This window comes from Hypoxylon fragiforme (assembly GCF_022984875.1).
Source record: "Hypoxylon fragiforme strain CBS 206.31 chromosome Unknown GGS25scaffold_3, whole genome shotgun sequence".
Classification (NCBI taxonomy): domain Eukaryota; kingdom Fungi; phylum Ascomycota; class Sordariomycetes; order Xylariales; family Hypoxylaceae; genus Hypoxylon; species Hypoxylon fragiforme.
The window spans coordinates 280,781-307,910 of record NW_026054758.1 but is presented as its reverse complement, the minus strand read 5'-3'; the positions used below and the strand labels follow the sequence as shown (position 1 = coordinate 307,910).

The following is a 27,130-nucleotide window of genomic DNA, read 5'->3' as shown; positions in this document are numbered from 1 at the left end:
TGCTTTTTTGTTGTTATTCCTTCCTCCCCTTTCCGTCCGCGACGTGGATGCGATGCCGTAGACGGCGACCCCCCTTTTTATCGTTTATTCAATTCTTTTGTATGTATGTACGTGTGTGTACGTGTGTATACATATGTATGCAAGTGTTGGTGGTGGTGATGGTAGTTTAGTGTGTCGGTAGACGAAGCTATTTCGCAATCAAGAGTTATGGCACAATTATCAGGGCACTTCTGTTGTGTGACTCGTCGTGATGCTAGCTTTGTTAGAGTCTTGTCGGACTTATAGAAGATGACAAGATGATGCGTACCGGGGAAATCATCTAATCTTCCCAGCACCTTTAATACTCCTATCCATGCGTCCGTCCCACGACGTTCAGGAGCAAGCCTGTCTCTACGTAGTTGAGTGTATTCGTCTTCGGCATCAGACCATTTCCAGCTCTCTCTCAAGTACGGTTCCAGCAGAGAAGAAATGGATACTCTATGAGAATGTACTGATGACAATTGTTCAATGAGAAATATTCTATCTTCATGTCGTAAGCTTCGTAAAAGAGCTTCGTAGCCCCTGCTCCCATCTTTCCAAGCCTATATGCTATCGGGATGCACATGGCCGAATTTGGACCAGTCTTGGATACAATCCAGTGACGAAAACACCGTCCTGGAGAGTGCATCGGCCACTCTATTCCTTTCTCCCTTCATGAACACAATTCGTATGTTTAGAGGTCTGAGTTCATTCGCCCGACGGGCATAAATACCCTCCACATTCGAAGAGGTCTGATGGGACTCAATCAGTCAATCGTCAATGGAATATATAAAAGAAGAGAGGAAGAGAACGAAGCTCTCAACCTCTCAGGCTAGCTATATATGCATGGATAAGGTTCAGGAAGCTGCGGCAGCAGCAATGGAGATGCCTACATGGCAGCAGCTATAGATAGCCACGGGAGTGGCTATCCACGTCCATGGCCACGTCCATCCATGTCCTAACAAGGTCATGAAAAAGGTTAGAGGCTTATTGTCGGTATAAATGATCGAAGGAACGCGCGCTTGGGCGTAGTTTGGGCACTTGCAGTATTTGCAAGCGCAACGCCGGCGTTGTTGGGGGGAAGAGTTGGTGCTACTGAGTGTTGACTATGTGTTATCGGAAGTATCTCTCGTGCCGTCTGGTGAATTCCACAATAGCTGGCGAAGTGCCAAATAGGCAGCCCGAAGGCTACCCTCGTGAGGCTAATGGCTCACGCAACAGCAATATAGCCATTTTCTACCTCGAAAGCCATTATACCTAAGCCCGACGTGTTGTCGTAATCTGATGGTTTGGGTAGTTTACCATCACATGAGAATGAAAGGCTGAAGAGTCATTTCTGTCCATTTCGAACTAGGTATCCTCCGCTATCTCTTTCATTCGCCGAGTGAATCCCATGTCTAGATCACAATCCTAAAAGGGGCTGGTGGGTTCAACAACAATGGTCGTAACTACCTTTCAGGCTCCTTTCCTTTTCTTTGTGTTGGATTTGGAACGCCCATAGGAACATGTCCCTGAAATGGGGATGATCAATCTGATCGAGTTTGGTGTTATTGGTGTTGTCCTTTGGAACAAATTGTTAGAATACTAGATAAGCTGTAGTTGTCTGTGGATTATCTGGTGTTGCTCGTCCATCTTTTGCTGCATAGAGACCTTCAATACGTCCAGGGTTTGGATTTGTTTGTTTGTACTGTTAAATTCACGGACTATCGCGCATGTCAACCTATCGACTCTGGTATATACTGCGCGGACAATTTTCCCATTAATGTCTTCGATGATACTTTGGAAGTCGTCATCTGAATTTTCTCCTCTAGCACGCCCGCCCAATTTTGGCGGGATCTCTAACTATTCAGTCATTGGACGAGTACGTGGTGGAATAGAAGAATAGGTGGGGTGATATTGTGAGTGGGAGTGAGAGCACAGAGTCCTATTGAGCTTTAGTAAATCGTAACCTTTGGATGATACTAAGATGTTGACCTCGTTTGGCGAGCGTCCCACGACAGAATTGAAATTGAAATTGAAATTGTCGTATGCCAAGAGAGGCACAAGTAGTAATGGATTACGCTGCGACGAATGCGAAGAGTATTAGAGATTCCATGTTCTTTATCTCTGGAGGTGCATCTTCTCAAGCAAAATAGTTCCTCTCCCATCAAACAGTATGAACATCCTTCAAGCCTGGCGACTAGACCGTGGGTACAACGCCCGACATGGATATTCTAGTCGTGTCTTATTTACGCTTATTGGCGGGGAAGTCCTCTAGGTCATTGGCAAGTTCTTTATCCTCTTGGTGCTTGGTATTTATCACCATCTGTTCTTTGGCGTGTTGCTCTCAGCATCATGAGCTACAAGCTGCTCCACTGTCATCGCGTGTCTGGAAGTCCCTCTGTATATAGCCCGTCGAACTTTGCTTCTGGTGTGGCTATGATGACGGAAGCACAAGATATGGGCGGTTTCGAATTCCATGCATGTGCTTCTATGCCCAAGGCGATTAGCCTCGCCCCCTTAGTTATCCAACTCCATTCCGGCCAGTTCACTACTGAAGGTCAGAGAAGTCAAAGTCGAATTGGCTTGGGGCCAGGCTGTTGGCCAAACATGAACTGGCTGTCACTGTTGACCCCATTGACCTGGTGGGCCTGCCCGAAGAAGCCAAGCAGCTGCAGCTGCGGTTGGCTCTTCGAGGCATTTGTTGATTGTACCACCACCATACAGCTGACGGGCCGAATCCAGACAGATGTGTATCTGACGTATCTCGGATCAGCTCTGATACTCCAAGGCCCGTACGATCTTGGTGTTATTCTTACTTGTGGCGACACTGTTCACAACGTCCCCGCGGCTTTATAGGCTCAAGATCGCTACATGATGGAGGTCGTCCTATGAGGGCATCTCAACACATTTGATGACATGTGTAGAGCCTATACAATACACGCTGGGTGGCTGAGTGCTTAGGGAAAATGACGCATGGCCTTTGGGTAATTGATCGGCCAGGGATGAGAATATTCCATCAGGCCTTGCTGGCTATCATCACCCAAGGGGTTATGATCAATCAAGAACCATGGTAGAGTAATCAATTGTAAAATGCTTGTCTGGAATGGATGGTTCTTGGTCAAGTGATACAGGAGTGAAGATGAATTGGCTGGTGTTGTGATAGAAATGAATTGGTCGTGAACTTTTGTGTTGAGGGAGAGAAGGGACATGCATAGTAGTGATTCATGAAGAGGGGGGAAATGTTATTTGGTTATGCTTTGACTTCTGATAGGTACCGTATGTACTATATATGAAGAAGGCAAGAGTTACATAGTACTGAATTAAGCTCCGTGTAACTTCCAAGGCCACGACTACTTCAAGTAAGGTGCCGCTATATGCCTAGGGTAGTTACATGTTAATGTTGATATATGTATAGTTATGGCGCGTTACAGGTCATTTATTTGCTGTCTCAACTTCCAAGTATCAGGGTCCTACCCAGACAATACCCCTTACCCCTTCCCGTCATTCACCTAGGTTAGCTTGTCACGGTTATTTCATTGGCGCTATATAACACCGGTAAATAATAATTAACTTGTTCTCTTCTTGCAAACACACACACCTGAGGAGTAGTAGTTGCTTTGATTTCAACGTTGATTTCAGCTTTGACTGTTGTGGCGGGTGATCTTGGTTATATGAACACTCGTGCTATATTGTTAGCTAGTCTACATCAACCTGCATAGATTATATCTGATACGAAACGTTTATAACTAGGCAAGTAATACATAGGAACTCGACATGTGCTGTAATATAATGATAACATGTTGAAACCAAACAAACGATTATACTAATTTGATAAGTAGACCCAATATAAGAGGCCTCTTCGTCTTTTCTGAATCGAGGGCACATGGGAGACCAATACTACGAAGAATCAAACAAGTACATGATTTAAGGCATTATCATTTGCTCATGATTTTGACAGTTGCCTGCTTCACTATTTCGGATATACGTTAAACTTTTGCATCCCCTTTGCCATTCCTGTCTATCTGATATCGTGGGGTCGGTCCTATCGATCCGCTTCTACGAACCACCTGGCCCACCAAGTAGAGCGAATCTTCGCACGATACCAGGTCCGTATTCTTGGTACTACTCCGAGTTAGTCCCTGGCTAAAAACAAGTAGAAGAATCAAAATTTACTCACCTCTGCTTTGGTGTGGCAATAAGATCGGAACTCAGGGGTCTGCCCCAATAAGCTGCCACCAAACCATGGGCCATGCCGTTGTCGCTTGTGCGAGATAACCTGAACCTCCAAGCCACCGCTCTTGGCTCCTCCACTGCGGACTTCGCTAGCACGAATTCTTGCGTCTACCAAGTGCTTGATGTCACGCTGCAATCTTCGCCCAAAATCCTTGTATAACGTGCTGCCTCCTGATAAAACAATATTCTTGTATAGCCCTCTTCGGACGTCGATCGGACTTGATTGGATAACACCATCAACAACGACAGGCAGCGGCGTGAGGAAGTCGGAGGAGTAGATTTCCGGGTTGAAGAATATTTCAGGGGCTAGGAATCGCTCATATCCCACGTCGACGGTCACTTGGCGGCCACCTGGCTGCGAAACAACGTGCTTGGCAAATCGACTTCGATCTCGGTCGAATCTCGAAAATTCCTTGACAATATCTGGGCATACGTAGCAGTGCTCTTCCTTAATTTCTTGGGCCGTCTTTAAAGAGCTGTCGGGCTCGCCTCGGTCACGTAGCAAAGATTGGACGAAATAGGTTATATCACGACCGGCGATCGGGATGGACTTTATAGACGATCCAATCACGTAGCCTTCGGCAACGGGAATGACGTGAGTGACACCGTCGCCCGAATCAATAACAGTACCTGTTAGAGAGCGATCAGACACTTTCGCGGATGTCCACGACGCAGCAAGAGCGAGAACGGCCTGAACTGCGATGTAGAGTCCGGCGCAGTTGAAAGACTCGAAGAAGATCTCGGCGGTATTTTCTCGGTTTTCGGGAGGGTTCAAAGGCTGTTATATGTTAGCGGGCGGCTGGTGCTGGCTATGATTGCTGTTGTTGCATACAGGCTCGGTCAAGAGGAAGTAGTGGTCTTCGGGCTCGACACGTAAATACTTGAAGATAGAGTTTGACCAGAATCTTTCCATATGGTCCTGAAAGGGAGTATCAGTATTGCATCGGAGGGTAGTGGGTTCGGAGTTTATACCCAGTTCTCTATTTGACCATGTCGAATTGGGTAGTGTAGCCCATAACCTATGCTAACGTCAACATCCTGTTCGGATAACTTCGTCAGATGCTAAGCACTGACCCGGCCCATTTGAAGCGGCAATGGCCTCGTCGCCGATAAAGAAGTCCAAGTCTTCGGTGCCTCGTTTGGACGATAAATTACCGCCAGGGCCGGTACCTCCTGTAAGGAAAGTTGGCTTGTTTGCCACGGCCGGTCGACCCGATCCGGTTCCTCCAGCACCTCCAGCGGGGCCTTTCGTAGCTATCGCTGTCGGGAAGACGAAGGAGGGAGAATCGTTTCCGGCGAAACCTGTTGTCGCAAAGGAGCGGTGGGTTAATAAGGCCGTAGTTGGCACAACAATAGGAGACGTCTCAAAGAGCTTGAAGAGCTTGCTTACCAAGCTTTGAGAAACCCGTGCCGCTGTTTATCACATTAGAGTTAGCATCACCTCCAAATTCATTATGTGCTTTATATGTCTCAAATGAGTAGCTCAGCTATTGGTTGCGGGGTCAAGAAAGAGGCCATACTTGTCCATGACAACGGCAGGGGTTTGGTTCGCCATTATGTCGAGAGAGAAGCTGCGCAAGCTTCCTGATTTAGAAAGGTTAAGGCAGAGAATTAGAGGAGGAAGGCTTTATTATAGTATCGAAGAGGAAGCTCGCGGGATAGCTGTTGGGGAAATTGGCTGACAATGATACGGCCTAGAAAGTTGAAATTACGTGCCTATCGTGAGGTTTAGGTACTTGGGTAACGTAGCCAAAAGGTGGCTGTGCTCAACTGCCCCTGTTCCCCGCTTTCTGTGGCTGATATGTAGCTACTGCTGAAGATGGTTGACTTGGGAACTGCTGGCAGGTGCAGTGAGTGAGCGGTGGCTGTCATTCGAACCATGTGGGGGTAGTACATGGATCCTGGTCTTCAAGGTTGCACATGTGTCTTACATAACTTTGTACTAGCGTGGTACAATACATCCCATCTAGGCCCACAGCTGCCTGCCACTTGCAAAGTCTTGAACTTGACTTTGACTTCATCCCAAGTCTTACCTCGTCTTATAGACGATCTTCAGAGGATATCATGGATAAAATCTAAGAGATTACCTGCCTACCTTCCTAGGTAATATTATCTATATCAACTATAAGTCAACAACATGGATAGTGATATTCGAATTTGTGTCTTGATTGAAACAAGACTCTTTAAGTTAATACAGTCAAAAAAGACCTAGAAAAGGTTACTGAAGGGAAGGACCAACCTGAGAAACGAGGAAGGTACGATTCTCATATCCATATAATTTATTCGTATATTGGGCGCCTTATCAATTCTCAATATCAGGCAGTTTCCACTTGCTCAGGAAAGGACGATCTTGGTTCTTCCATCTGCAGGTAGGTGTTTTTTAAACTTCGATACTGGCCAGTTGCATTGTCTTTAACAATCTTGCCTTCTCACTTTACTCACTTCCACTCACTTCACCTACTTCACCTACTTCACCTACTTCACCTACATACATTACATACATCACTCCACCACCGTATTTCATCATTCAACCCAATACTTATTCTTATTCTTAGCTATACCGTATGTGCTCTTAACTAAGCCAGGCCCCCATCAAGGTTTCAGCTTCCGTCTCTCAAATCATCTTCTCGGTATTCTCATTCTCAAACATATCATATTGGCTGGTAGGACCTTATCATAGAGGTGTATATGCTTTCTCATTATTTCCATCTCCTGTCTACCTAGCTTATTCCACTTCCTCGAAATCTCCCTATTTATATTTCTACCCTCCGTTGACGCCTGTCTATCTTGGGTATCGTAAAGTATTCCTTCAATATCCAAATTATATTCTTTCTCTTCTAATCAACGCTTACTTGGTATTGATTCTCATAACTCCTGTCCACGGCCCATGTCCTTCCGAATGTTCTTGAATCTATTACTACTCTGGGCCAACCGTACCTAGTAGTTCTTGAATTTGCCAGGCAAACATTAAGCCCTACTTTACCACACAATCTTCCTAGTCTGAATACTGGACAAGCCGTTTCCTTGCTCGCGCAAACAGGAGTTTAGCACAATCTGAACGACGAGAGAAAATCCATTTTGTTACGTGGTGGTATATGTTGACCAGACCTGCTCTTCCCTAGACCAAGAGAAATTAGACTATCCCGACCCTCTCATTTTTTCTAGCATCGGTACTTTTTCTATTAATCTCATACCTCGAAATGGACCATTGCGGTTTTCAAGACATCGAAGACTTGAATTCTGCACAGAACGATAGTAAAAGCGAGGATGTTATTGACGACATGCCCAATGTTACAAAGCGTTCGGCAATCCCTTCTCTTCCGAATAAAGATGACTTTCTTTCCACGGATGGAACAGCGGATCGTCGAGCGAAGCGTATACGACTACCTGTAGCCGCCATTTTCGTTCATGCTGGTGCCGGATTTCATAGCCCCGCCAATGAGAGAATGCACCTAGATGCTTGCAATGAGTAAGCAGATCTTTCAATCCATCTGTAGAAATTCGCTGACACCCTCTGTAGAGCTTGCCGTCTAAGTATACGAATCCTCCGGTCCGGTGGCTCGGCCGTTGAGGCTGTCGAAATAGCTATAAAGACCCTCGAAGATAATGAAATTACCAATTGTGGGTATGGAAGCAATCTGGCAATCGATGGGACCGTCGAGTGCGATGCGACCATTGTCGATCATCTTGGTCGAAGCGGAGCTTGTGGTGCAGTTCCTAGTAAGTTTATACCTCATGCATTCGCAGCAAATTTTCGGTGCGCTCATGCATGGATCTGTAGACATTGGGAACCCCATCAGCTTGGCCAAGGTCATACTCCAGCGTAGCAATACACCCCTCTCTTTACGCCGCGTTCCTCCGAACCTGCTTATGGGAGATGGTGCTAAGGAGTTCGCTCGAGAGTCGGGTATACCGCTGATTCGTAACGAGTTTCTCGTGTCAAGAAATGCCAGGGACCGCTTTTTTAGATGGCAAGAAGAACTGCGGCGAGCCGAGAGCCAACGGAGTCCATCAACCAGCCCTGAGAGCTATACTCAAGCCAGTGATATCGATTATGATAACAAAATTCGTCAAGCCGCACAACGGGATCATACCAATGCTATATTGACCGGAACTTGGAACGAGGGCCAGCCAGACTCGCCAGGTTCACCATGGAGAAGCCCGACGTATCTACCTGGTACGTACTCAGGAAGTCCTCCTTCGCCCCCGCCAACAAGCCTGCTTCCACCCGCAACTACGCTTGTGCATGGTATGCGTAATCTCTACGACCCATCTCATCCTCGCCCTAAACCTTGGCTGGGAAAGGAGTCAACACCGTCTTCAAGGTTCCCTCCATTCATTGGAGGCCAAAACAACGAGTCTTTCAAATCAGATCCTAGCACGTCGGCATCTAACGATACGACCAGTGTAGCTCCCCATGATGGTGCTTGCTCGAACGACTTCCCAACCCCTCTCACGCTCCAGATTGAAGATACCCCTACCACCACAGCGACGTCACATTATGTTGGTGATCAACAGTCGCCTCGGACTATCGGTAGCCACCAAAACGAAGACGAAGACGATAACATAACCGATACGGTAGGTGCAATTGCAATTGACCAGTCCGGAAGGATTGCGGCAGGTTCATCTTCAGGGGGTATTGGCATGAAACACCGAGGACGAATTGGGCCAGCAGCCTTGGTAGGGATTGGAACAGCTGTCATCCCGGCCGATGAACATGACCCGGATGGCATAGCCGTCGCCGCCGTAACAAGCGGCACAGGCGAGCACATGGCTACCACTATGGCGTCCCAAAAATGTGCGGAACGCATATATCAAAGTACACGCCGCGGGCCCCGCGGGAAGGACATTGACGAGGATGATGAGAGTCTAGTACTCGAGGGTTTCATCATCAATGATTTTCAAGAACACCCTGGCGTCAAGCAATCAACCTCAGCCGGCGCCATTGGCGTCATGGCTGTAAAGAAGAGCTCGAAGGGGTATTATTTATATTTTGCGCATAATACCGACTCGTTCGCCCTTGCCTCGATGAGCTCTAACGACCGTGAGCCGGCTTGTGTCATGTCTCGAAATAGTATAGGAAGCACTGGATATGCAAACGGCATCGCCCAGGGAGCTCGGAAGATTCACATCTGAATCAGTCATATTGAGACCAAGTTATGACCTGACCCTCGAACTAAATTTCAATTCTCGCTGGCTTACTGGTTTCACTACCATTCAATACTCACACACTACTCGATCCAAATCGGTTCATCCTTAAAAGATTCTCTAACCCTTTCCTATTCACTTTCCTAGACGTAGTGGTTTACATGGCGTTGTGTTGGGAAGTGGTACTGGCACTTAGATAAGTTGGCGTTCTGTATAGGTTGTGGCCATCCTTGGCTGAACTCGGCGCAATTCTCGAAAGTCCGGAGACGGCTTTCCCCATCCAGATCCAAGAAGGCGTACGTGGAATGGCTTGGGCAGTTTTCAGTAGAGCAATAAAAATAACAATCCACGAGCACGGTCGCCAAACTGAAAATTGAAGCAATAGGTAGCTTGAGCACCGGTAGCATAGCAAATCGCCTGGACAACTTAGATAGAATGGATATAATATGAGGATTTAAGCTATCCTGAGAGCAATATGCAGACCGTAGTCGTCAACACTGATGACTATTCTTGTTTGGCAGTGTAGCCTTTCTAAACCTAAACCAAACGCCTTTTCCTATCTATGCAAGAGTTAAATTCATTATGGTACAACGCCGGCCCACCCTTGCGCAAAACCGGGGGGTTTTTTTTCTTGTGTGTGATGGTAATACATTGAGGGTATAAAGCATGCTAACAAACTTGTCGCCTGCCACTTATTTGGTAGGTTGCCACACAGGGCTGCCTTGGACTACCTACTCTTTCGTCATCCTACCTACACTTGGTACCTATCTAGGGTAGATACCTACCCCTGCCTCGGTAGATAAGAATGCATAGGTAAGCACTCATCAGGTAGGCACAGGCGTCCCCGTAGCACTACCGGTCTCCTCCCTACTACGGACGCCGTTAAGGCCGGCGGCGGCGGCTGTGGCGGCGCTGCGGGAGCCGGCATTGTTGGTGTTGTTGTTCTTCTTCTTCTTGCGCTTGAGGCGGGGGACGACGGCGGGCTTGGCGCCGTAGTTGCCGAGGGCGAGCTTGGTGCCGCAGGTGAGGCACTCTGCGTCGGGGGGCACCTCGCAGAAGATGCTGAGGCAGATGCTGCAGACGAAGCCGGTGTCGACGACGCGGCGGTGGCAGAAGCAGGCGGCGCGGAAGTCGACGGTGTCCTGGGTGGGGGTGACGAGGGAGACGCGGGCGGAGGCGTCAGAGAGGAAGCCGAACATGAGGTACGTGAGCAGGCCGCGAGGGTTGGTGGCGGCGGAGAGGAAGGTGCCGGAGGTGATGAAGGCGGCTTGCTGCAGGAAGCTGGGGGCGCCGTAGAGGGAGAGGGTGTCGAGGGGTATGCGCGCGTGCGAGGCGGCGAAGACGGCGTTCATGGTGGGGATGTACTGCGCGGGCTCGGAGTCGGAGACGGAGAGGACGAGGATGCGGGAGTGCAGGGTTGCGGTGGGGACCGCGCCTGTGGAAGACTGGTTTGTAGACCCTACGCCACCGGCGGCGGCAGTGTTTGAGGAGCTGGCTTGGTCGGAGGAGGATGTCTTGCCGGGCTCGAAGGTGTGTGACATCTTATTTATGTAGGATAGTGCGAGAGTGAGGGCGCCGGCGATGAGGGTTGTTGGATTCAGGTCCGACGGTGTGGTGTCCTCGATAAGGGAGCGTAGTGATGTTAAGATGGAGGATTCGACCTCGGAGAACTGAGGAAATTTGTTCGCAGACATCGTTTTCGCGTTGGGGACAGCCGCGTCGGCATCTGTCATTTCAACATCTTGGTCGTTACCATGATGGCCACTCCTTTTGCCACCATGCTTGCGATCTGGGTTCGGGGATTTCGGATACAGCCACACGGCGCGGTTGGGGTGCGCCGCGACGATGGCGACGTGGCTGTCATTGCCGAAAGCTAGATGGGCGTTGACAAAGACGAGCAGATTGGCAAGGGCCTTGGATATCGGGAGGAGAGGTGCTAGAGCGGCCCATGCGCGAGGGTTGGTGTCGATAACGATGGTGAGAAGAGAGGGAATCTGGGCAGCGGTGGAGGCGGGCTCGCTATAGTGTTTCGAGGCGTCAATGCGATTCATTGTGGCATAACAGTTGAGGGCTTACAGCCCGGTGGCCTCTGTTCTCTTCAGTAGAGTTGTAATTTTGTTTTTTTCTAATTTTTAGTTGCCGGTTTATGATTCAGCACTATTTTTTAGATTAATATTATTCGGATGTGGAGAGAGGAAATGGTTGAATTGTTTTATGAGGTGTTTGTATAAACAATTTATGAAGAACATTGAAGTTTGTAAAAGAAGTAATGTTGGTAAGAGAAAGGGACGTGAAGCTGTTTCGATCGGAATGAATCCGACCGATAACGATAAGAGCTGAAGAATTGCAAGGTTTAAAACTTAAAAACAAAGGCAAAAAACTTACTATGGATGCCTTTCACCTAGCTACACCGAAAATAAGGACCCACCACTAAGGGTGCTTATTGCCTCATTGGGTAAGGTGGTATTGGTGCTCATACTACGTACCGCGCCGAGCCGGATGTGATCTCGTGCTGGCCGCTAACACAAAGACGCCAGCTCACATGACTAATAGCTCGACGTCATATTTCTTATGGAACGCACACCCCTGTGCTCATCCATGCTCTCACACCCCTGCAGACACTTTATCTCTGGCGTTTGTCCAAGGTTGTGTCTAGATAACCTTATTGGGTGGCTACAAGCTTCGGCGGGGTAATTGAAGCAGAAGTTATTACATAGCACTATGTACCTACTACATACATAGTGCTATGATAGTACGAAGTTACTGTAGACCTACTGTAGATATTGTAGATAGTACCTACTAACTACATACATAGTGCTATGATAGTAGGTAGGTTACAGGCTGAGGTAGGCACAGATGGCGCTACTACATAATTATAACACTTTCCACGGGATTAAAGTGCGAAATAGAATTTGGAAGTAGATTAGTTTTATTTCTATTTCTATTTGCTTATTTTGCTTATTTTGCTTATTTTCTGATTTCAGTCGGAGATAGATTTATTGTTCAGTATATCTATCTTCCTTACATCTGCCTACATTTTCATCATCCATCAAAAATCAACAGATCCATCATACATCCATCCATCCATCCAATCCAAATACCCACTACACACACCTAGATATATCATAGTACATTTTCACATGTCATCCTGCAACCTGCAACACTAAAACCTATCTGTCTCTGTATCCTACCATACAAGTCAAAACCAAACCCACAGACAGACAGCCTTACGTATACTATTTTCCCCCACACCACCCTTCCATCAAATTCCCTTGCGGCACTTTGCATACTGCATGTTGCATGAGCTCACTTCATCATTCATCTTTCAACCAACCAACCGACCAGTCTAGTCAGGTCACTTCTGCTACCCTGCACATTTCGGACCTCATACAGGTCTAGATTGAGTTGTAGCAACCGACACCCCGCCAGTCCGGGTTGTGTGAGCGAATTTATCTCCGTATACACTCCATACCTCGATACTCTAAATTCACCTATTCCTGCTACACGCGTGTAGCTTACTCCAAAAGGCACTTTACGGTACGTCGCTACTTACTTACCTAGGTGGGCAATATTTTCTGACGATACCCGCAGCTGACCAGGATCGTCATTCAGCCAGTCAAATCTCAAGCCTTATATACCCGAGTAGGTAAGAAGTGTACGGCGTTTGTCTTAGGCATCATAACGACTTCTATGTCCGCCACGAGTACGGTGTTTACTCGTTACCATCCCCTTTCTTCTCCATCGCCCAACCCCACGATAAGTTAAGCTGCAAAGTCTGAGAAAGTTGTTCTTGGGTTTATCTTGAACAATTATAGCTTCTCCTCACAGTTATCAAGAGCTCTCAGCCTTCGTCGAATTTTACATCTCCCCAGAGACCAATCACTAACTAATAATACCAGCATAAGGGCTGAAATCCCCATACTCTGAAGCATAGACTTGCCGACATATTTCTTTTCCACACTCACTTCTATCACGTTCAACAATCCTAACCTGCCTTATTTCCTATAGTTGAAATATTAACAGCAAACGTCCCAGCACGAATAAAATGGACGAGTCACCCATTGACCTGACCTCGAACCGCGAGGAGATGGCTAAGTTTGACCCCGTGGGACAAGCACAGCTCATCCTCGCGCGATTAATGGAAGGTGGCCAGGAAGATGACGACACTTGCCGAGAGCTTGATCGCCTTACTAAGCTCCTGGATGAAGATTTCGCCAACAAAGATAAAAAGCAGTCGATCTGCGAGGTGATCGATGATGTATGTGTCGACACCATATTCGGGTATCTTGACATGAGACAGCCCGACTCAGTTCGCTACCATGCCACCTTAACTGCCTCGTCATACCTAAAAGCAGCTACCGATAAAGCCAATGATGCTCTCAAGAAATTCTTTTTTGATCGAGTCGAGAGGGGCACCTACGACGACTACATCGTTGCCTTCTGTGTCGCGGCATCCATGTTTCCCATTGCCCCAGATATCACGGCTAACATGTTCCTCAGCGAGGGGTTCTTGCCGAGCCTGGATCCCTTGATGCGACGAAAGTGGAAGAGCAGAAAGGTCGAGACTGCGTGCCTGGAGATGCTCAACACAGCCTCCATGAACGTGCAGTGTCGTGGTGCCATCTTGAAGTACTGCGCTGACTGGTTGGAAGAAGTCGTTGATCAAGATCCAGATGAACTTGCCAAGGCAGTCTACACGGCGGATCCCGAGGTTCATGTTAGCGAAGGTTCTATTGCTTTGAGAAAGCACTCCCAATCAGTTCGCAACTTGGCCGCGGTTATCCTAGCCAAATTGAGAGTAGGCACCCTAAAGTTCCCGTCCGTGGTACCACCATCACTCGAAAATCTCGTTTGGAGGTGATTGGGGGTAATGAGGAAACGGAGTTGGGCTGACCTGATGGCTTCAGGCGGTGCCATCGTCGGCGCAACAAACGACGGCAGAGGGATTCGAAGGTAGTAGAATTCAACCAGCGACTACCAGTATCGAAGATCTCTCTAAAATGTTCGGCACGATGTTACTCAAAGACCCAGAAACCACCAAGCGATATTCCGTGGAGGGATTGGCTTACGCAACGATACAACCTACAGTTAAAGAAGAGATTGCGAAGAACCAGGAGCTGCTTAAGACATTGGTGAAAATTTTGAATGAAGCGCCCCCGAAATCACCCCTTACATATGGTGCTCTAAGTATATTTATGAACCTTACACAATATCGACCTACCCAAACTGAAGAAGAGAAAAAGATGACTCAACTCAAGGCATATGCTAACGCCGCTGGCAAACTCGCACAACCGAATCCCTTGAATGACGATCAACATGTCTCGGAACGATGTAAAAGAGTTTTTGAGGCTGGTCTTGTACCAGTCTTAGTGACTCATAGCCGACACGGTTCCGTTGCCTCGCTAAGTCTTATCGTGTCCATTATTTCTGCTTTATCGGCCAACACTGGCTCTCGCGGTCAACTCTCGCAACAAGGAGCCGTCAACCTTCTTATCGCTGCGTGGACGGCCTTGCCGGAATCCGAAACGCAAGCCAGACGCACTGCGGCTCAGGCACTCGCTCGCATACTGATCAGCACGAATCCCGCTCTCGTTTTCGGTGGCACACGAGCACGACCACAGAATTCAGCGATCCGACCTCTCATTTCTATACTCCCTACCGACCCCGCAGCCGAAATGCGAGATCTCTTGCCGACGTTCGAGGCGTTGATGGCCCTTACTAATCTCGCATCCACAGATGATGATACTCGCACAACTATTATTCGTACTGCTTGGCCTGTGGTAGAGGAGCAGCAGTTATCCTCTAACAACATGGTCTCGAAAGCTGCTGTGGAGCTGATTTGCAACTTGGTGCAGAGCATCGAGGGCGTTGCTTTATATGCAGCTGACAACCCTCAAGCAGCAAATCGACTCCATATTCTTCTTGCGCTGGCAGACGCCGAGGATGAAGGAACTCGTAGTGCGGCTGGCGGCGCCTTGGCATCTCTGACAGCATACGACGCCATTGTACTTGGCATCCTCAAGCGAAATCGTGGCGTAGAGGTGGTGCTCGGTCTGTGCAAGGAAGGGAGCGAGGATCTCCGCCACAGAGGCGTGTTTGTGTTGTACAACATGGTCGCTTGCGAAGGGGAAGCGGGCGAGAAGGCCCGGAAGGAAGTGCGTGATAAGAACGGGGTCGAAATACTGAAGGAGTGCGCGAAGCTGAGCAGGAGGTCCGAGGTTGTCGAGGTTACCGTCCAAGCCTTGAAGGTTTTGCTTGACCAGAAGGACTGAGGATTTGTATGTTACCTAGGTACTTATCTAGGTACTTGCAAGTCTGGTTGGTACTCTGCTCTGCTTTATTTGCTTCCAGGACCGCTTCGATTGATTTTGTTTTTTGAGTTTTTGGTACGATATGTTATTTCCTAGGTCAATTATTTATTTCCAGGTAGTAGATTGGTGCGCGAGACGAGATGAGATTTTGTCTTGCGTTATTGATCTTTACTTTCTTCTTAATTTCATTTCATTTCTTCTTCGATTATTAGGCACGCTTAATGGAATTCGAGTTTGATGTTTACGGCAATTGATCATGCTTATATGTGTACTTGCCTAAGTATGTAATAGGGGGTATCGTACCTATGTAGCTATGCCTACAATTTGTATAACCCTAGGTAAGCAAATATTTACACGATTCTCACTTGGACCTCAAGACTGGTTCTTTCATCGCCTGATTTGTTGAAAGGTGTTGTTGTATGATACGCACACAGGCTTTTGGTTCCGCGCTTCCCTACTACTTACTAAGGTATGTACTAAGTAGAATGTCTCTTGGAAATAGTACCTACCTAAACTAGGTAGGTAGGTAAGTAGGTAAGTAGGTAAGTAGGTACATAAGGAGGTGGATATATATAGATTATGGTTTACGTTGCAATTCTCGGGCTGCTTGTATGTAGGTAGTATATACGTATTAAACACTTGGTACCTAGTAGATCGGTAGGTAGATAGCCTAGTACTTGGACATCTATCTACTCGTCAACCCTATTCAAAACAGCCACACCCTCCACATGGCCCGTCTGCGGGAAGAAGTCGAAGCCGCGGACACTCTCGATCGTGTACCTTGTCGTCTTCTTCTTCTGCTGCTGCTCGGTAGTAGCGGTAGTAGCAGCGACGACGTCAGTAGCAGTGACAGCAGTGGTAGTGTCGATAGCACCACCAAGCGGCGCAGCCGTCTCGCCGCGAACGAGGACGCCGATGTCGCGGGCCTGGGTGTGGACGTTGCAGCTGACGTAGACGACGCGGCGGGGGGCGTAGTCGAGGAGCTGGCGGAGGAAGTCGGCGTCGCAGCCCTTGCGGGGAGGGTCGAGGACGACGACGGTCTGGTCGGCGGGGTACTGGGAGGCGACGGCGTCGTTGGCGAAGAGGGCGGTGGCGTCCGCGGCGAGGAAGCGGACGCGGTCGGCGGAGAGGTTGTTGGCGCGCGCGTTGCGGCTGGCGTAGGCGATGCTGGTGTCGGCGATGTCGATACCGACGCTGCCGCCGGGGACGAGGGAGGAGAGGGTGATGGTGAAGAGGCCGGAGCCGGAGTAGGCGTCGATGAGGTATTTGATTTCAGGGGAGGTAGAGGGGGTAGGAGGAGAAGAAGATGATGATGAAGGGGGGTGGATTTGTTGGCGGATGTAATCAGTGAAGACGGGGAGGATGGAGTTGTTATTTTGGAAGAAGGAGCCGGCGGGATTATGGAAGACATATGGCCCGACGTACTCGGTCGACTCGCTGTTGTTGTCTGTTATGCACATTTTCAGGTCCGTGTACTCGTCCCCCTCGACGCGGATTGCATCCGCGGGCAAGGGTGGGAAATGCTCCTTGGTGTTTTCCGCCGCTTCAATAAGCTTCTTCGGGACACGCCTTGTAGTTTCCCGTAGCAGGATCGTGGCACCGCGTAAGTAATTACCGAATTCAGCCGCCATTCTCTCACGCTCACGCTTCATACCTTGTCGAACGGCATCGGTTCCGATGGGGCAATCTTCGATATCCACCGTATCTCGCTTGCCCTTCTGCATGAAACCGATCGACGGACACTTCTGGAGAGGTTGCTTACCCCTGCGCCAACCTGTGGGGCCGTCAAAATGAGGTGTGAGCTTTGTGCGATAGCCATACTGCAGCGGGCTGCCAATAGTGTCCTGGATGGCAGGGATAAGCTCGAAGGGGAGCTGAGAGAAATTGCGGAAGGCCTTCTCGACGATCCGCTTCTTAAGCTGTAGCTGGTCGGCGTAGTCGAGCATCTGGAATTGGCACCCCGAGCACTTCGAGAAGTATTTGCATTTGACGCGGCTATCGTCGCGGTCTGGAGACGGCTTTACGACGGAGATGAAGTCGGCAACTGTGTAGTTCTCCTCCTTCAAATGGCGGTACACTTTCACTCTGACGGTGTCACCGGGTATTGCGAATGGCACAACGTAGACCCGTTTGGATCCTTTCTGTACGGCTAAGCCGTCTCCTGTTGATGAAAGCTCCATGACCTCGACATCAATCTCAGTGCGCTCTTGAGGTAAGTCCGCAGGTAGGCCTGTAGCGGGTGTTGAGTTTCCTGCATCGTTCTTTTCAACCTCTTCAGACTTTTCGGCACCTTCAACGCTTTCAACACTTTCCACGTTTTCAACCTTGCTTTCCTTCTCCGCTTCATTAAGCTTGTTGATCAGATTCTGCACATCTATGGCTAACACCTCATCGGCGGTACCGGATCCCATAGCCCGTTCCCTCTTGCGGGCCTTCTTCTGGTTTCCCTTGCTTTCCTCCTTCTTCGGCTCCGCATCAGCAGCCTCTTGAGCAATTCGTTTCTTTGCCCGTGCCGCCATTATGTCTTCAGACATAATAACTATCACGTTACCTTGAGGAATATCAAAGGGATCGGTGTTCAAGATTTGGTCGGCGCTCAAGCCACCCGATTTACCCCTGTGGTTTCTTCCCCTGCTTCTACCGCCCTTGCTTGTCGAAGCTTGGCGCACGCCTTTTATTCTTTGTGATAAAAGGGAAGCGCCGTTGATGGGCTTGGGGAAGTTAGCTGGGAAAGGAAGCGATGTAATAGCAAGAGTACGATTTGTGAGCCTGCCTCTGAAGAGCAGTTGGGGGACCACTGAGGTATAAGCCTTCATTGGACTATGTTCAGATCCTACTTCGTTTTTTTTCTCTTTGCATGAGACGAAAATTGATGAAATATTGAAATTAGAAATTCTTCATTTTTTACTGGAGGAAAGATTTCACTTTAGTGATATAAAGTGGGTCCTTAAATCTTATCCATCTTATCGTGCTGATCTTATGGGTCCTGTACCTCCATATCTACATATGTGCCTAGGTAGGTACTTAGCATATGACGTCTAGTTGTTCTACCCAAACACGAAGTTACAGATTACGTAGATGCATGTATGGTATGTAGATGAAAAGGGGCTCTTTTCAATCACCATTGAATCATCTGATCATAACTCCTTTTTTTTTCATTGATAGCTGCACAATAGCTGAACCTATACTGAATAGATGTCAACAATGATACCCAGTGGCCTGCAACCCTTATTCCCCTAACCTATTTCTTTTGCAAATACGCCTCCCATCCGACCTCCCTTAACTTTTCAGCCTTAGCCTCAACCTCATCGCACATGCCCTTCATAAAGTCCGCCATGGCCTGCTGATATTTCCCATCGCTCGTGCCCAGGATTCTAACAGCGAGTATGCCTGCGTTCGTCGAGTTGTTAATCCCTACCGTGGCCACGGGGCAACCGCGTGGCATCTGCACAATGCTGAGTAAGCTATCGTTTCCATCGAGATGTGTGGCTTTGACGGGGACGCCGATGACGGGGACTGTAGTCTCCGAGGCCAACATTCCGGGGAGCGCCGCCGCCCCTCCCGCCGCCGCAATGAGTACGCGGATGCCACGACTGGCGGCCGATTTTGCGAGCTCGCTCATGAGGTGCGGCGTTCTGTGTGCTGAGGTGATGGTGAAATCATAGGGGACCTTGAAGCGCTCAAGGATCTCGAATGCCCCTTTTAAGACATGAAGATCCGAGTCGGAGCCCATGGTGACGACTACCAAGGGGTTCTTGGTATCACGAGACGAGGCTGAGATAGGTGCCGGTTTGGAGGTTGCAGGGGCATCAGGACGTAGCTGAGCTGATTTGGCTTCGAGACGTACTTGACGGATGTGGTCGACCTCTTTTATGAGTGGTGTCGCCAACTGCTCGAGGTTTGCTGTAGGTGAATAGGAGGTGAGGGTGATGTGGCCAATCTTCCGACTTGGCTTTGAGGATTTGCCGTACAGATGTAGAAAGACGTCCATATCATCGTGATAAAATGACTCAGCTAGACTAACCAGGGCGTCATGGGAGTCCTCCTGCACACCACCTAAAATGTTGAGCATAATCGCGCCTGATACTCGAGGCTGCAACTTGATAGATGGAGGGACTAGGTCTAGTATAGCGTAGAGTTGTGCCTTGTACTGGGACATGAAGGGCACAGCTTCAATGGTATAGTGACCAGAGTTGTGGCTATAATTAAGGTAATAAGTGATTAGTCAGGGGATGAGAGTAGTCAGTTTGAGAATGAGCGCTCTCCGGCGAGCTGAAGAAAAAGGGAGAAAAGGGGACAGAAAGGGGGGTGGTTGAAGACGGAATTTACTCACGGTCTTGGGGCGACTTCGTTGACCACCAGTTCATCTATCATGATGTAAGCTTCAATCGCAGTCTTGTGCAGGATGACTTACCATTTTCTAATACGAACATCTCCACACCAAAAACACCTCTGCCTTTCAACGTCCGAATGGTATCGGAAGCCAATTTCCTCGCCTTTTCAATTATTTCTTTAGACACATCTCGCGGGGGATAGAATGTCTTGGCGCATATAGAATCCTCGTGAATAGTTTCAACGGCCGGATAGGCATAAACCTGCTTCAGCACACCCTCATCATCCTCCGTTCTTATGACCATGACGGCAAGCTCCTTTTTAAAGGGGATGAACTTCTCAGCGTAGAGAGACAACTTTCCCATAGTGCTAATGGCCTCTTTGAAGTCTTCTGATTTGCTGACCTTAAAGTTACCACGGCCATCATAGGATAGCTTCCGTGCCTTGAGCATAAAGGGGAAGCCAAATTCCTTGGCAGCCTCTACTAATGAGTCTATCATGGGGTCGAAGTCATTGGAGTGAATATCCATCTGAGTAGCAATAGGCAAGCCTTTCTGGGCGAGATGTTCTTTCTGTAGATACTTGTCTTGGATCAGGCGCAGGGTCTCCCATGCCGGTTGCACAGGCACTTTCTTCAACTGGCCATTGACCTCGACGCCCTGGGTAGCAATTTCTTCCAGGACGTGGGTATCAACATGCTCGATCTCCACGGTAAGCACATCACACCTTCTGGCGAGTTCGCGAATCTTTTCCGGATCTTTGAAGGAGCCAGCAACGTGCTTGTCGTTCTGGTTTATCTGCCGAGCAGGGCAGTTGACTTCATCTAGTAATACGATTTCGATGCCGAGCAATGCAGCTTGCTCTTGTAGCATGCGCCCCAGCTGGCCTCCGCCTAGAAGGCCAATGACCGGTTTCTTAGCCATTAGATTGCTTGCCTTTGGCTATTCAAGAGTGATATATGTGTCGTATATCGGGAATGTGTGCACACATATGAGTAAGGAAGCTAATGACGCCGGTCCGGTTCTATTGAGAAATTTTGATTTTGCTCAAACTTGTACCTAAGTACTTTGCACTAAGTTCAATGGTGTTTGTTTGAACCAATCATAGCCAAGTTTCACGTTCTTCTTGAAGAAACGGTTTTGTGGGGGCAAATGCATTGTGCTTTCCTTACATAATTAAACCTTTATGCATACAGATGTCACTCTCATCATGAAATGAGTATCAGTGTCATAAGTTGTAGATATTGTAAGAGAGTCTTGATTTCTAACATCTCTTGGAACGTTTGTTATGAGTCTCTTTGGAAATGAAGGCATTTGGTAAAGGGGAAGCCGATACCAAACGGAGCAACTAATCAGTCCATGCCGAGAGTCGGGGACATCTGGAGTGAACAAGGGTCATTAAGAAGGTTTATTTTAAAACAACTGTATTTCTAAGCTAAGCTCCTAGACTAGCCTGGGTTAATTGATTGGTTGTTAGTTACCAGTGTCTACTGGGTTACAGTCTGGGTAAGTTGCTTAGGTATCAAGTGTAGGGAGGTACAGACTCAATACCTGTACTTTCTACATACATGTATCCGAGATTATCTTGTGTAAAGTACACGATAGGTATTCCAGAAGTGCCCGACGGTCCCGATTATACTCTTTTATTATTGTTATTATTGTTATTGTTAATCTAAACTCATTCATTCAATTATCATTCAAAGACCTTTTTCCTAAGCGAGCCTTAATTGAGAGTGATAGTGTTATTTCCTTATCTCTCTTGGTGGAAGTGCGCATGTCTGTGTTTTGAGACATCTGGAGTACATACCTGAATTCAAAGCATTACATGTACCTCGTAGGCATGTGAACGGGATCACAACATATAGGACTTGTATGGCAACATTTAGAATGAGTGAGTAGATGGACTGTCTGAGGGACACCACCCTATTTATAGCACACTAACCCAACTCATCTCACAGAACCCTTCGCGACACTTCCGCGGAATCTTCTGCTACTACTCCTAACCGTCGCATCCTCGACAGCAGCTCCTCATGGATGGGAACCGGCCGGACAGTCTGTATTAAAACACCAACCTAGTTCAGGAAGACGAGGCGCTGTCGCCTCCGAGAGCAAAATATGTAGTCAAATCGGTATTGATCTTCTTGCTCAGGGTGTAAGTTAAAGACATCCTTTCCGTATTCATGCCAACTATAAGTATATAATTGTCATTGCTCATCTCATAAATCCTAGGGTAATGCTGTCGATGCCTTTGTTGGTACCCAGCTATGTGTTGGCGTTATTGGCATGTATCATTCGGGTCTTGGTGGCGGAGGATTTAGTCTGATCCGCGGCAACGATGGCAATTACACCGTCATTGACTATCGCGAATCTGCGCCTCTCGCAGCGCACGAAAATATGTATAAGGATAACATCATAGGTAGCGTTTTCGGCGGGCTGTCTGTAGGTGTACCGGGCGAACTGCGAGGTTTAGAATACGCTCATAATAAGTTCGGCTCATTATCTTGGAAATCCGTCGTCCAACCTGCGGCCTCCGTAGCGCGAGATGGGTTCTCTGTTGGGCAAGATATGGTGGCTTATATGGGATTCGGTCTCAAGGTAGCCGGCTGGAATTTCTTGGTAGAAGATCCCGCATGGGCACCAGACTTTGCGCCGAATGGTAAGATTTACCACCTTACCCTGCAGCTTTGACACGTAAGCTAATGTCTGGTTTAGGGACGTTGGTGAAGTTGGGCGATATCATGACGCGAAAGCGCTACGCAGAGTATGTGGACGCTCTATCAAGATAGACATACTCTTCGTCCTTGCCGTTTACTTACTTCTATCCCAGAACCCTTGAGCAGGTAGCCGAACACGGCGCCGATATCTTCTACAACGGCCCGATAGGTTTGTAATCCCTTCAACCCTCGTGCACTTTCTTCTCTAATAATCTCCTTAAGCCGAGGCCACGATCAGATATATCCAGCAACATAACGGGACCATGACCCTCGAGGATATGCGTAGCTACGAGGCCGTCATCCGCGAGCCCGTCAACATCCATTACCGAGGCTATAAGCTCTTCTCCGCAGGTGTCCCCAGCAGCGGCGCTGTGTGTCTCAGTACACTCAAGACGATGGAAGGTTACGACTCTGCCGACACCTTTGCCGATGCTAATCTAACCTTACATCGCTTCGACGAATCCATGCGCTTCGCCTACGGCGCCCACCAAGCCCTCGGGGACCCCGCCTTCGTGTCCTCCGCCGCACCCCTCGAGGCTGCCATGCTGGATACCTCGCACCTCTCCTCGATCCGCGACCGGATCCGCGACGACACCACGCAACCCGTGAAGAATTATGACCCACAGGGCATATACGTTCCCTCGACTCACGGCACTTCGCACATATCCACGGCTGACAGCGACGGGATGGCCGTCTCCTCGACCACAACGGTGAACCTGCTCTTCGGTAGCCTCCTCATGGTCCCCGAGACGGGCGTCGTGCTCAACGACGAGATGAACGACTTCTCCATCCCCGGCTTCCACAACGAATTCGGCTACGCCCCCAGCCCCGCCAACTACGTGCGCCCCGGCAAGCGGCCCCTCTCCTCCATCACCCCCGTCATCGCCGAGACCTCCCACGGCCACCTCGCCGCCGTCGTCGGCGCCGCAGGCGGCTCCCGCATCATCAGCTCCACCACCCAGGTCCTCTGGCACCTCCTCGACCGCAACCTCTCCGCCATAAACGCCGTCGCCGCCCCCCGCTTCCACGACCAGCTCATGCCCAACCAGGTCACCTTCGAGTACTCCTTCGACAACGCCACCGTCGCCAGCATGCGCGGCAGGGGCCACAATGTCACGTGGGTGCGCGAGGGGTTCAGTGCCGTGCAGGCTATTCGCGTGCTTGATGATGAGGATAACGATGGCGATGAGAGTAGGAAGGGGAAGGGGAAGGGACCGAGGTTCGAGGCGGCGAGCGAGAGGAGACAGAAGGATAGCGGGGGGTTGACTTTGTAGTTAGAGAGTTTGGGGATGTTAGATCGGTGTGTACCTAGGTGTTGTGGCTCTCTGGTTTTGTTGTTATTGTTGTTGTTGTTATTTTATAGATGTCATCATGGGTGATAAATATAGATTTCTGTATACCTACCTACCTACCTTAGATCTATGTGGATACCTACTTTAAACTATTAGATGTAGTATACCCCGTAGATGAGTGTAAAAGAGGCACAGCGTGATTAACAAACAACATCGACGATCTTCACCAAGGCCGATTTCCAGATTCAACGCACTGATATCACATGGATACCCAGCCGCGGATCTCGTCCATAAAATACGTTGGAGACCTGTTACGTACCTACCTACTCGTCAAAAACAGAGGCATATATGTACAACTACTAGTAATGATAATAATATTTGCAACCCCCCCCTAGACTACCTACTACGGCCACCTATGTATGTATACTCCAGCACCCTATTTTCCACGTTCATTCCCATCCTTCCCCTCGAAACCCCCCTAACCCTTATTCGTTCATCTATCCCCGATACTGTCATCTCGTTTCATCATACCACCACACAACAGCGCAAAGCAAAGTAAAGGAAACGCAACGATGAAAAAAATCCGAGTGCCGCCTCCCACCGTTACAAGCCCTGGGGGTATCGGATGTGCAAGTCTATCATGAATATCTATGTAGTAGGTAGGCAATAGGTAGTAGGTTCAGGGGGGGATGGCGGGAATGGGGTTTTCGATATGATATGGATTTGGTAGTGGCAATAATACTAGTGCCTACGTAGTGGAGGTGAGAGGCTTAGGGGATGTGATATGATACGATAGAGGGATGTGTTTAATGAATTCACAGCTTCATAGCGACTAGCTTTTCAATTTGGGCTAGCCACCTTCTGACGAATTCCTCTTCTGTGAATCGTTTGGAAGAAAGCCGAGCCCTGCGCCGCACAGTAAGCGGGTCGGGGTGCGAGAGAGCCTTTTCAAAGCCCTCAGCGAATTCCGATGTAGTTGTCGCGTGGAAACCTGTATAAACTTGTTAACTTTTTAAATCTGTTGGAAAATGAAACGCAATAAATAGTCCACGTACCTGTAGGTTCACCGTCAACCTCAGTGACGATGTCTAGTTTTGGACCACCACTATTATGGACAACGGAAATCAGGCCCGCTGCGAGATATTCAACAACGCCAATTCCGAAGTGCTCGTTCCACATGCCATTCACGCCCACAAAAGCCTTGCCAAGCCACTGGAGGATCTCCGACCACGGGGCGTCGAGTTGAAAGATTACCTGCTCCTTGATGTGTAGCTCGTTGACTAGCAACCGAAGTTTGTAAACGCGCCTCGAATCGTTATCGTCCCTTACACTACCCAGAAGCACTAATTTTGCTTCCTTTGCCGAAGGAGTGCCCGTCTTGACGAATTCCGAGAACGACTGTAGAATGAGCTGGTGGTTCTTCTCGGGTCGGAACTGAGCGATATACACTAAATATTTCTGGCGCTGCTTCTCACTTTCTTCTGACAACTCAATTTGTCGTTCGATCTCGTTTACGGCACACGGGGGGTATACAACCGCGATAGGATTCACTCTGCCCCTTTGCTTTCGGCGTGGTCCCCATAAAGATTGGATGTGTCCTTGAGTCCAAGTGGAATTTGTCATGACCACATCTACTGATGCACCCATCCAGGAGTAGATTGCGGCGAACAGTTTCCAGTATTGCTTCTTGGCGAAACCCTTGGTGCCGACCCCCTTTCCAGCATTGACGCCTTGACTTCCAACTGTTGTTGTAGGGTCGAGAGAATCGAGCATATCGGTGGAAATGGTAGGATAATGTACATACGCAGCAGTCGGCATATCCGGGAATAGAATCTTGCAGAGACCAAGGACAAAAGCGTACCCCATGGTGTCCACGAAAATATCAGGTACCAAAAGAGATAAGGCTTCCCATCCCATGATTAAAGAGCCCAATGATTGTCCCAGTAAAGTCATATGCGGCCAAGTAGACGAAAGAACCCAGTGTCGAGTAGATAGATAGATGAAGTGAATTGTGGGAGGGTGAATGTCGATACTGAAGGTATTCTACAACATTATTAGCAATCCCGCTCCATACTTGTTGTAGCCTAGACCTCGAACCTTAACGCGAGAAAGCATGCTATCCTTGGACACATCGTGATCGCCTGTATATACCACGATTTTGGCATTGGGCCATCTCTTCTGGGTAGCTCGCACGGCAGCCCACAAGACTCTTTCACCGCCGCCTCCTGCATTGCAAAAGGGATGGAAGAATCCCACGATACCGTCCCATTCGCGATCACCTACTTCGCCGTTTCTAGAGGTTCCGGCTATGGAGCCATCAACATTCTCCCAACCTTCGTCCTCGCTGTTAGAGGCAGCCTCCTTTTGTAGATTCTCCCTCTCTCTAAATCTGGTTTCGTTTTCGGTGGTGGTGCGAACAAGTAGGGTGCGACGTCCTTCGGATCCTTTTCTCAGACACCAGCCTAATGTCGATCCAATCGTGCGGGAAAATATGCGGAATAGAAGAGGAACGATAAAGTTCCAGAATAAGAGTATCGCAAAGGGGGTACATGCGACGGCGATGGCCGTGAAGGCTAGAGTTTTGGGATCCATACCGAAAGAGAAGGGGCCGTCTTTCTGGCAGGAGGTTGAGCAGGTTGATGATGAATCGTGTAGTAAATCCGACATTGGCATTTGCCTAATACCGGTCACTAGTTAAATATTGGAATTAAAATGAAATATGCGAGCAGTTGTGCCTATCTGCCTAGGCGTAGGCATAGACATACGTGTCAAGAATAGAATAATGTTTTGGCCTGGTCAGGCTGTGCCAAAAAGTAGAACAGTTGACCCATTGATGTGACCTGATGATGTTGCTGTAGTGGACAGTTGGACAGTTTAAACAAGCTTGAGCTTTCTAAAAAAAAATGATGGAATGATGGAATTTGAAATTTGGCGTGTGATCTAGAACTTTAGAGGTACCTATTGTCACAGGTACCTACATCCTGGCGATGCCACTAGGTACCTACCTACATATGTAGTACAGTGGGTGGCATTAAGTTTGAAACTTTTTTGTGTATTACAAGGTGCTGCTGAGCCACAATATTTACATACTAACCCATATG

General features: G+C 48.5%; 9 protein-coding genes across 9 annotated transcripts; 3 read left to right on the top strand and 6 right to left on the bottom strand.

Annotated features, from left to right (window-relative positions):
- Positions 1-3,713: 3,713 nt before the first annotated feature.
- GGS25DRAFT_479432 (actin family) lies at positions 3,714-5,946 on the bottom strand. Its single transcript, XM_049260016.1, has 7 exons — positions 5,754-5,946; positions 5,624-5,646; positions 5,308-5,535; positions 5,206-5,252; positions 5,066-5,152; positions 4,178-5,011; positions 3,714-4,122 (listed from the first exon to the last, which is right to left on the bottom strand). Exons 1-7 carry the CDS (start codon positions 5,786-5,788, stop codon positions 4,057-4,059), a joined length of 1,320 nt encoding a protein of 439 aa, XP_049118472.1. The 5' UTR covers positions 5,789-5,946; the 3' UTR covers positions 3,714-4,056.
- A 1,087-nt stretch (positions 5,947-7,033) lies between these two features.
- On the top strand, positions 7,034-9,447 carry GGS25DRAFT_159926 (N-terminal nucleophile aminohydrolase). Its single transcript, XM_049256485.1, has 3 exons — positions 7,034-7,702; positions 7,754-7,953; positions 8,015-9,447. The coding sequence occupies exons 1-3, from the start codon at positions 7,434-7,436 to the stop codon at positions 9,367-9,369; spliced, it is 1,824 nt and encodes a 607-aa protein (XP_049118471.1). The 5' UTR covers positions 7,034-7,433; the 3' UTR covers positions 9,370-9,447.
- Positions 9,447-9,850, bottom strand: GGS25DRAFT_160005 (uncharacterized protein). The gene has a single exon (XM_049256486.1). It carries the CDS (start codon positions 9,786-9,788, stop codon positions 9,525-9,527), a length of 264 nt encoding a protein of 87 aa, XP_049118470.1. The 5' UTR covers positions 9,789-9,850; the 3' UTR covers positions 9,447-9,524.
- On the bottom strand, positions 9,845-11,723 carry GGS25DRAFT_479424 (transcription factor Tfb4). The gene has a single exon (XM_049260015.1). It carries the CDS (start codon positions 11,430-11,432, stop codon positions 10,206-10,208), a length of 1,227 nt encoding a protein of 408 aa, XP_049118469.1. The 5' UTR covers positions 11,433-11,723; the 3' UTR covers positions 9,845-10,205.
- Positions 11,724-13,468: 1,745 nt separating this feature from the next.
- On the top strand, positions 13,469-15,653 carry GGS25DRAFT_513218 (ARM repeat-containing protein; the record flags this gene model as incomplete). The annotated part of the gene is made up of 2 exons (XM_049262861.1): positions 13,469-14,206; positions 14,289-15,653. The coding sequence occupies 2 exons, from the start codon at positions 13,469-13,471 to the stop codon at positions 15,651-15,653; spliced, it is 2,103 nt and encodes a 700-aa protein (XP_049118468.1).
- Positions 15,654-16,183: 530 nt separating this feature from the next.
- GGS25DRAFT_479410 (S-adenosyl-L-methionine-dependent methyltransferase) lies at positions 16,184-18,564 on the bottom strand. Its single transcript, XM_049260014.1, has one exon. It carries the CDS (start codon positions 18,506-18,508, stop codon positions 16,382-16,384), a length of 2,127 nt encoding a protein of 708 aa, XP_049118467.1. The 5' UTR covers positions 18,509-18,564; the 3' UTR covers positions 16,184-16,381.
- Positions 18,565-18,732: 168 nt separating this feature from the next.
- GGS25DRAFT_479409 (phosphoribosylaminoimidazole carboxylase) lies at positions 18,733-21,529 on the bottom strand. The gene is made up of 3 exons (XM_049260013.1): positions 20,107-21,529; positions 20,026-20,059; positions 18,733-19,891 (listed from the first exon to the last, which is right to left on the bottom strand). Exons 1-3 carry the CDS (start codon positions 20,945-20,947, stop codon positions 18,934-18,936), a joined length of 1,833 nt encoding a protein of 610 aa, XP_049118466.1. The 5' UTR covers positions 20,948-21,529; the 3' UTR covers positions 18,733-18,933.
- On the top strand, positions 21,516-24,184 carry GGS25DRAFT_479407 (gamma-glutamyltranspeptidase). Its single transcript, XM_049260012.1, has 6 exons — positions 21,516-21,914; positions 21,982-22,175; positions 22,253-22,679; positions 22,736-22,784; positions 22,851-22,906; positions 22,960-24,184. The coding sequence occupies exons 1-6, from the start codon at positions 21,896-21,898 to the stop codon at positions 24,009-24,011; spliced, it is 1,797 nt and encodes a 598-aa protein (XP_049118465.1). The 5' UTR covers positions 21,516-21,895; the 3' UTR covers positions 24,012-24,184.
- A 75-nt stretch (positions 24,185-24,259) lies between these two features.
- On the bottom strand, positions 24,260-26,956 carry GGS25DRAFT_479405 (glycosyltransferase family 4 protein). The gene is made up of 3 exons (XM_049260011.1): positions 26,127-26,956; positions 25,085-26,072; positions 24,260-25,020 (listed from the first exon to the last, which is right to left on the bottom strand). The coding sequence occupies exons 1-3, from the start codon at positions 26,700-26,702 to the stop codon at positions 24,845-24,847; spliced, it is 1,740 nt and encodes a 579-aa protein (XP_049118464.1). The 5' UTR covers positions 26,703-26,956; the 3' UTR covers positions 24,260-24,844.
- Positions 26,957-27,130: the final 174 nt, after the last annotated feature.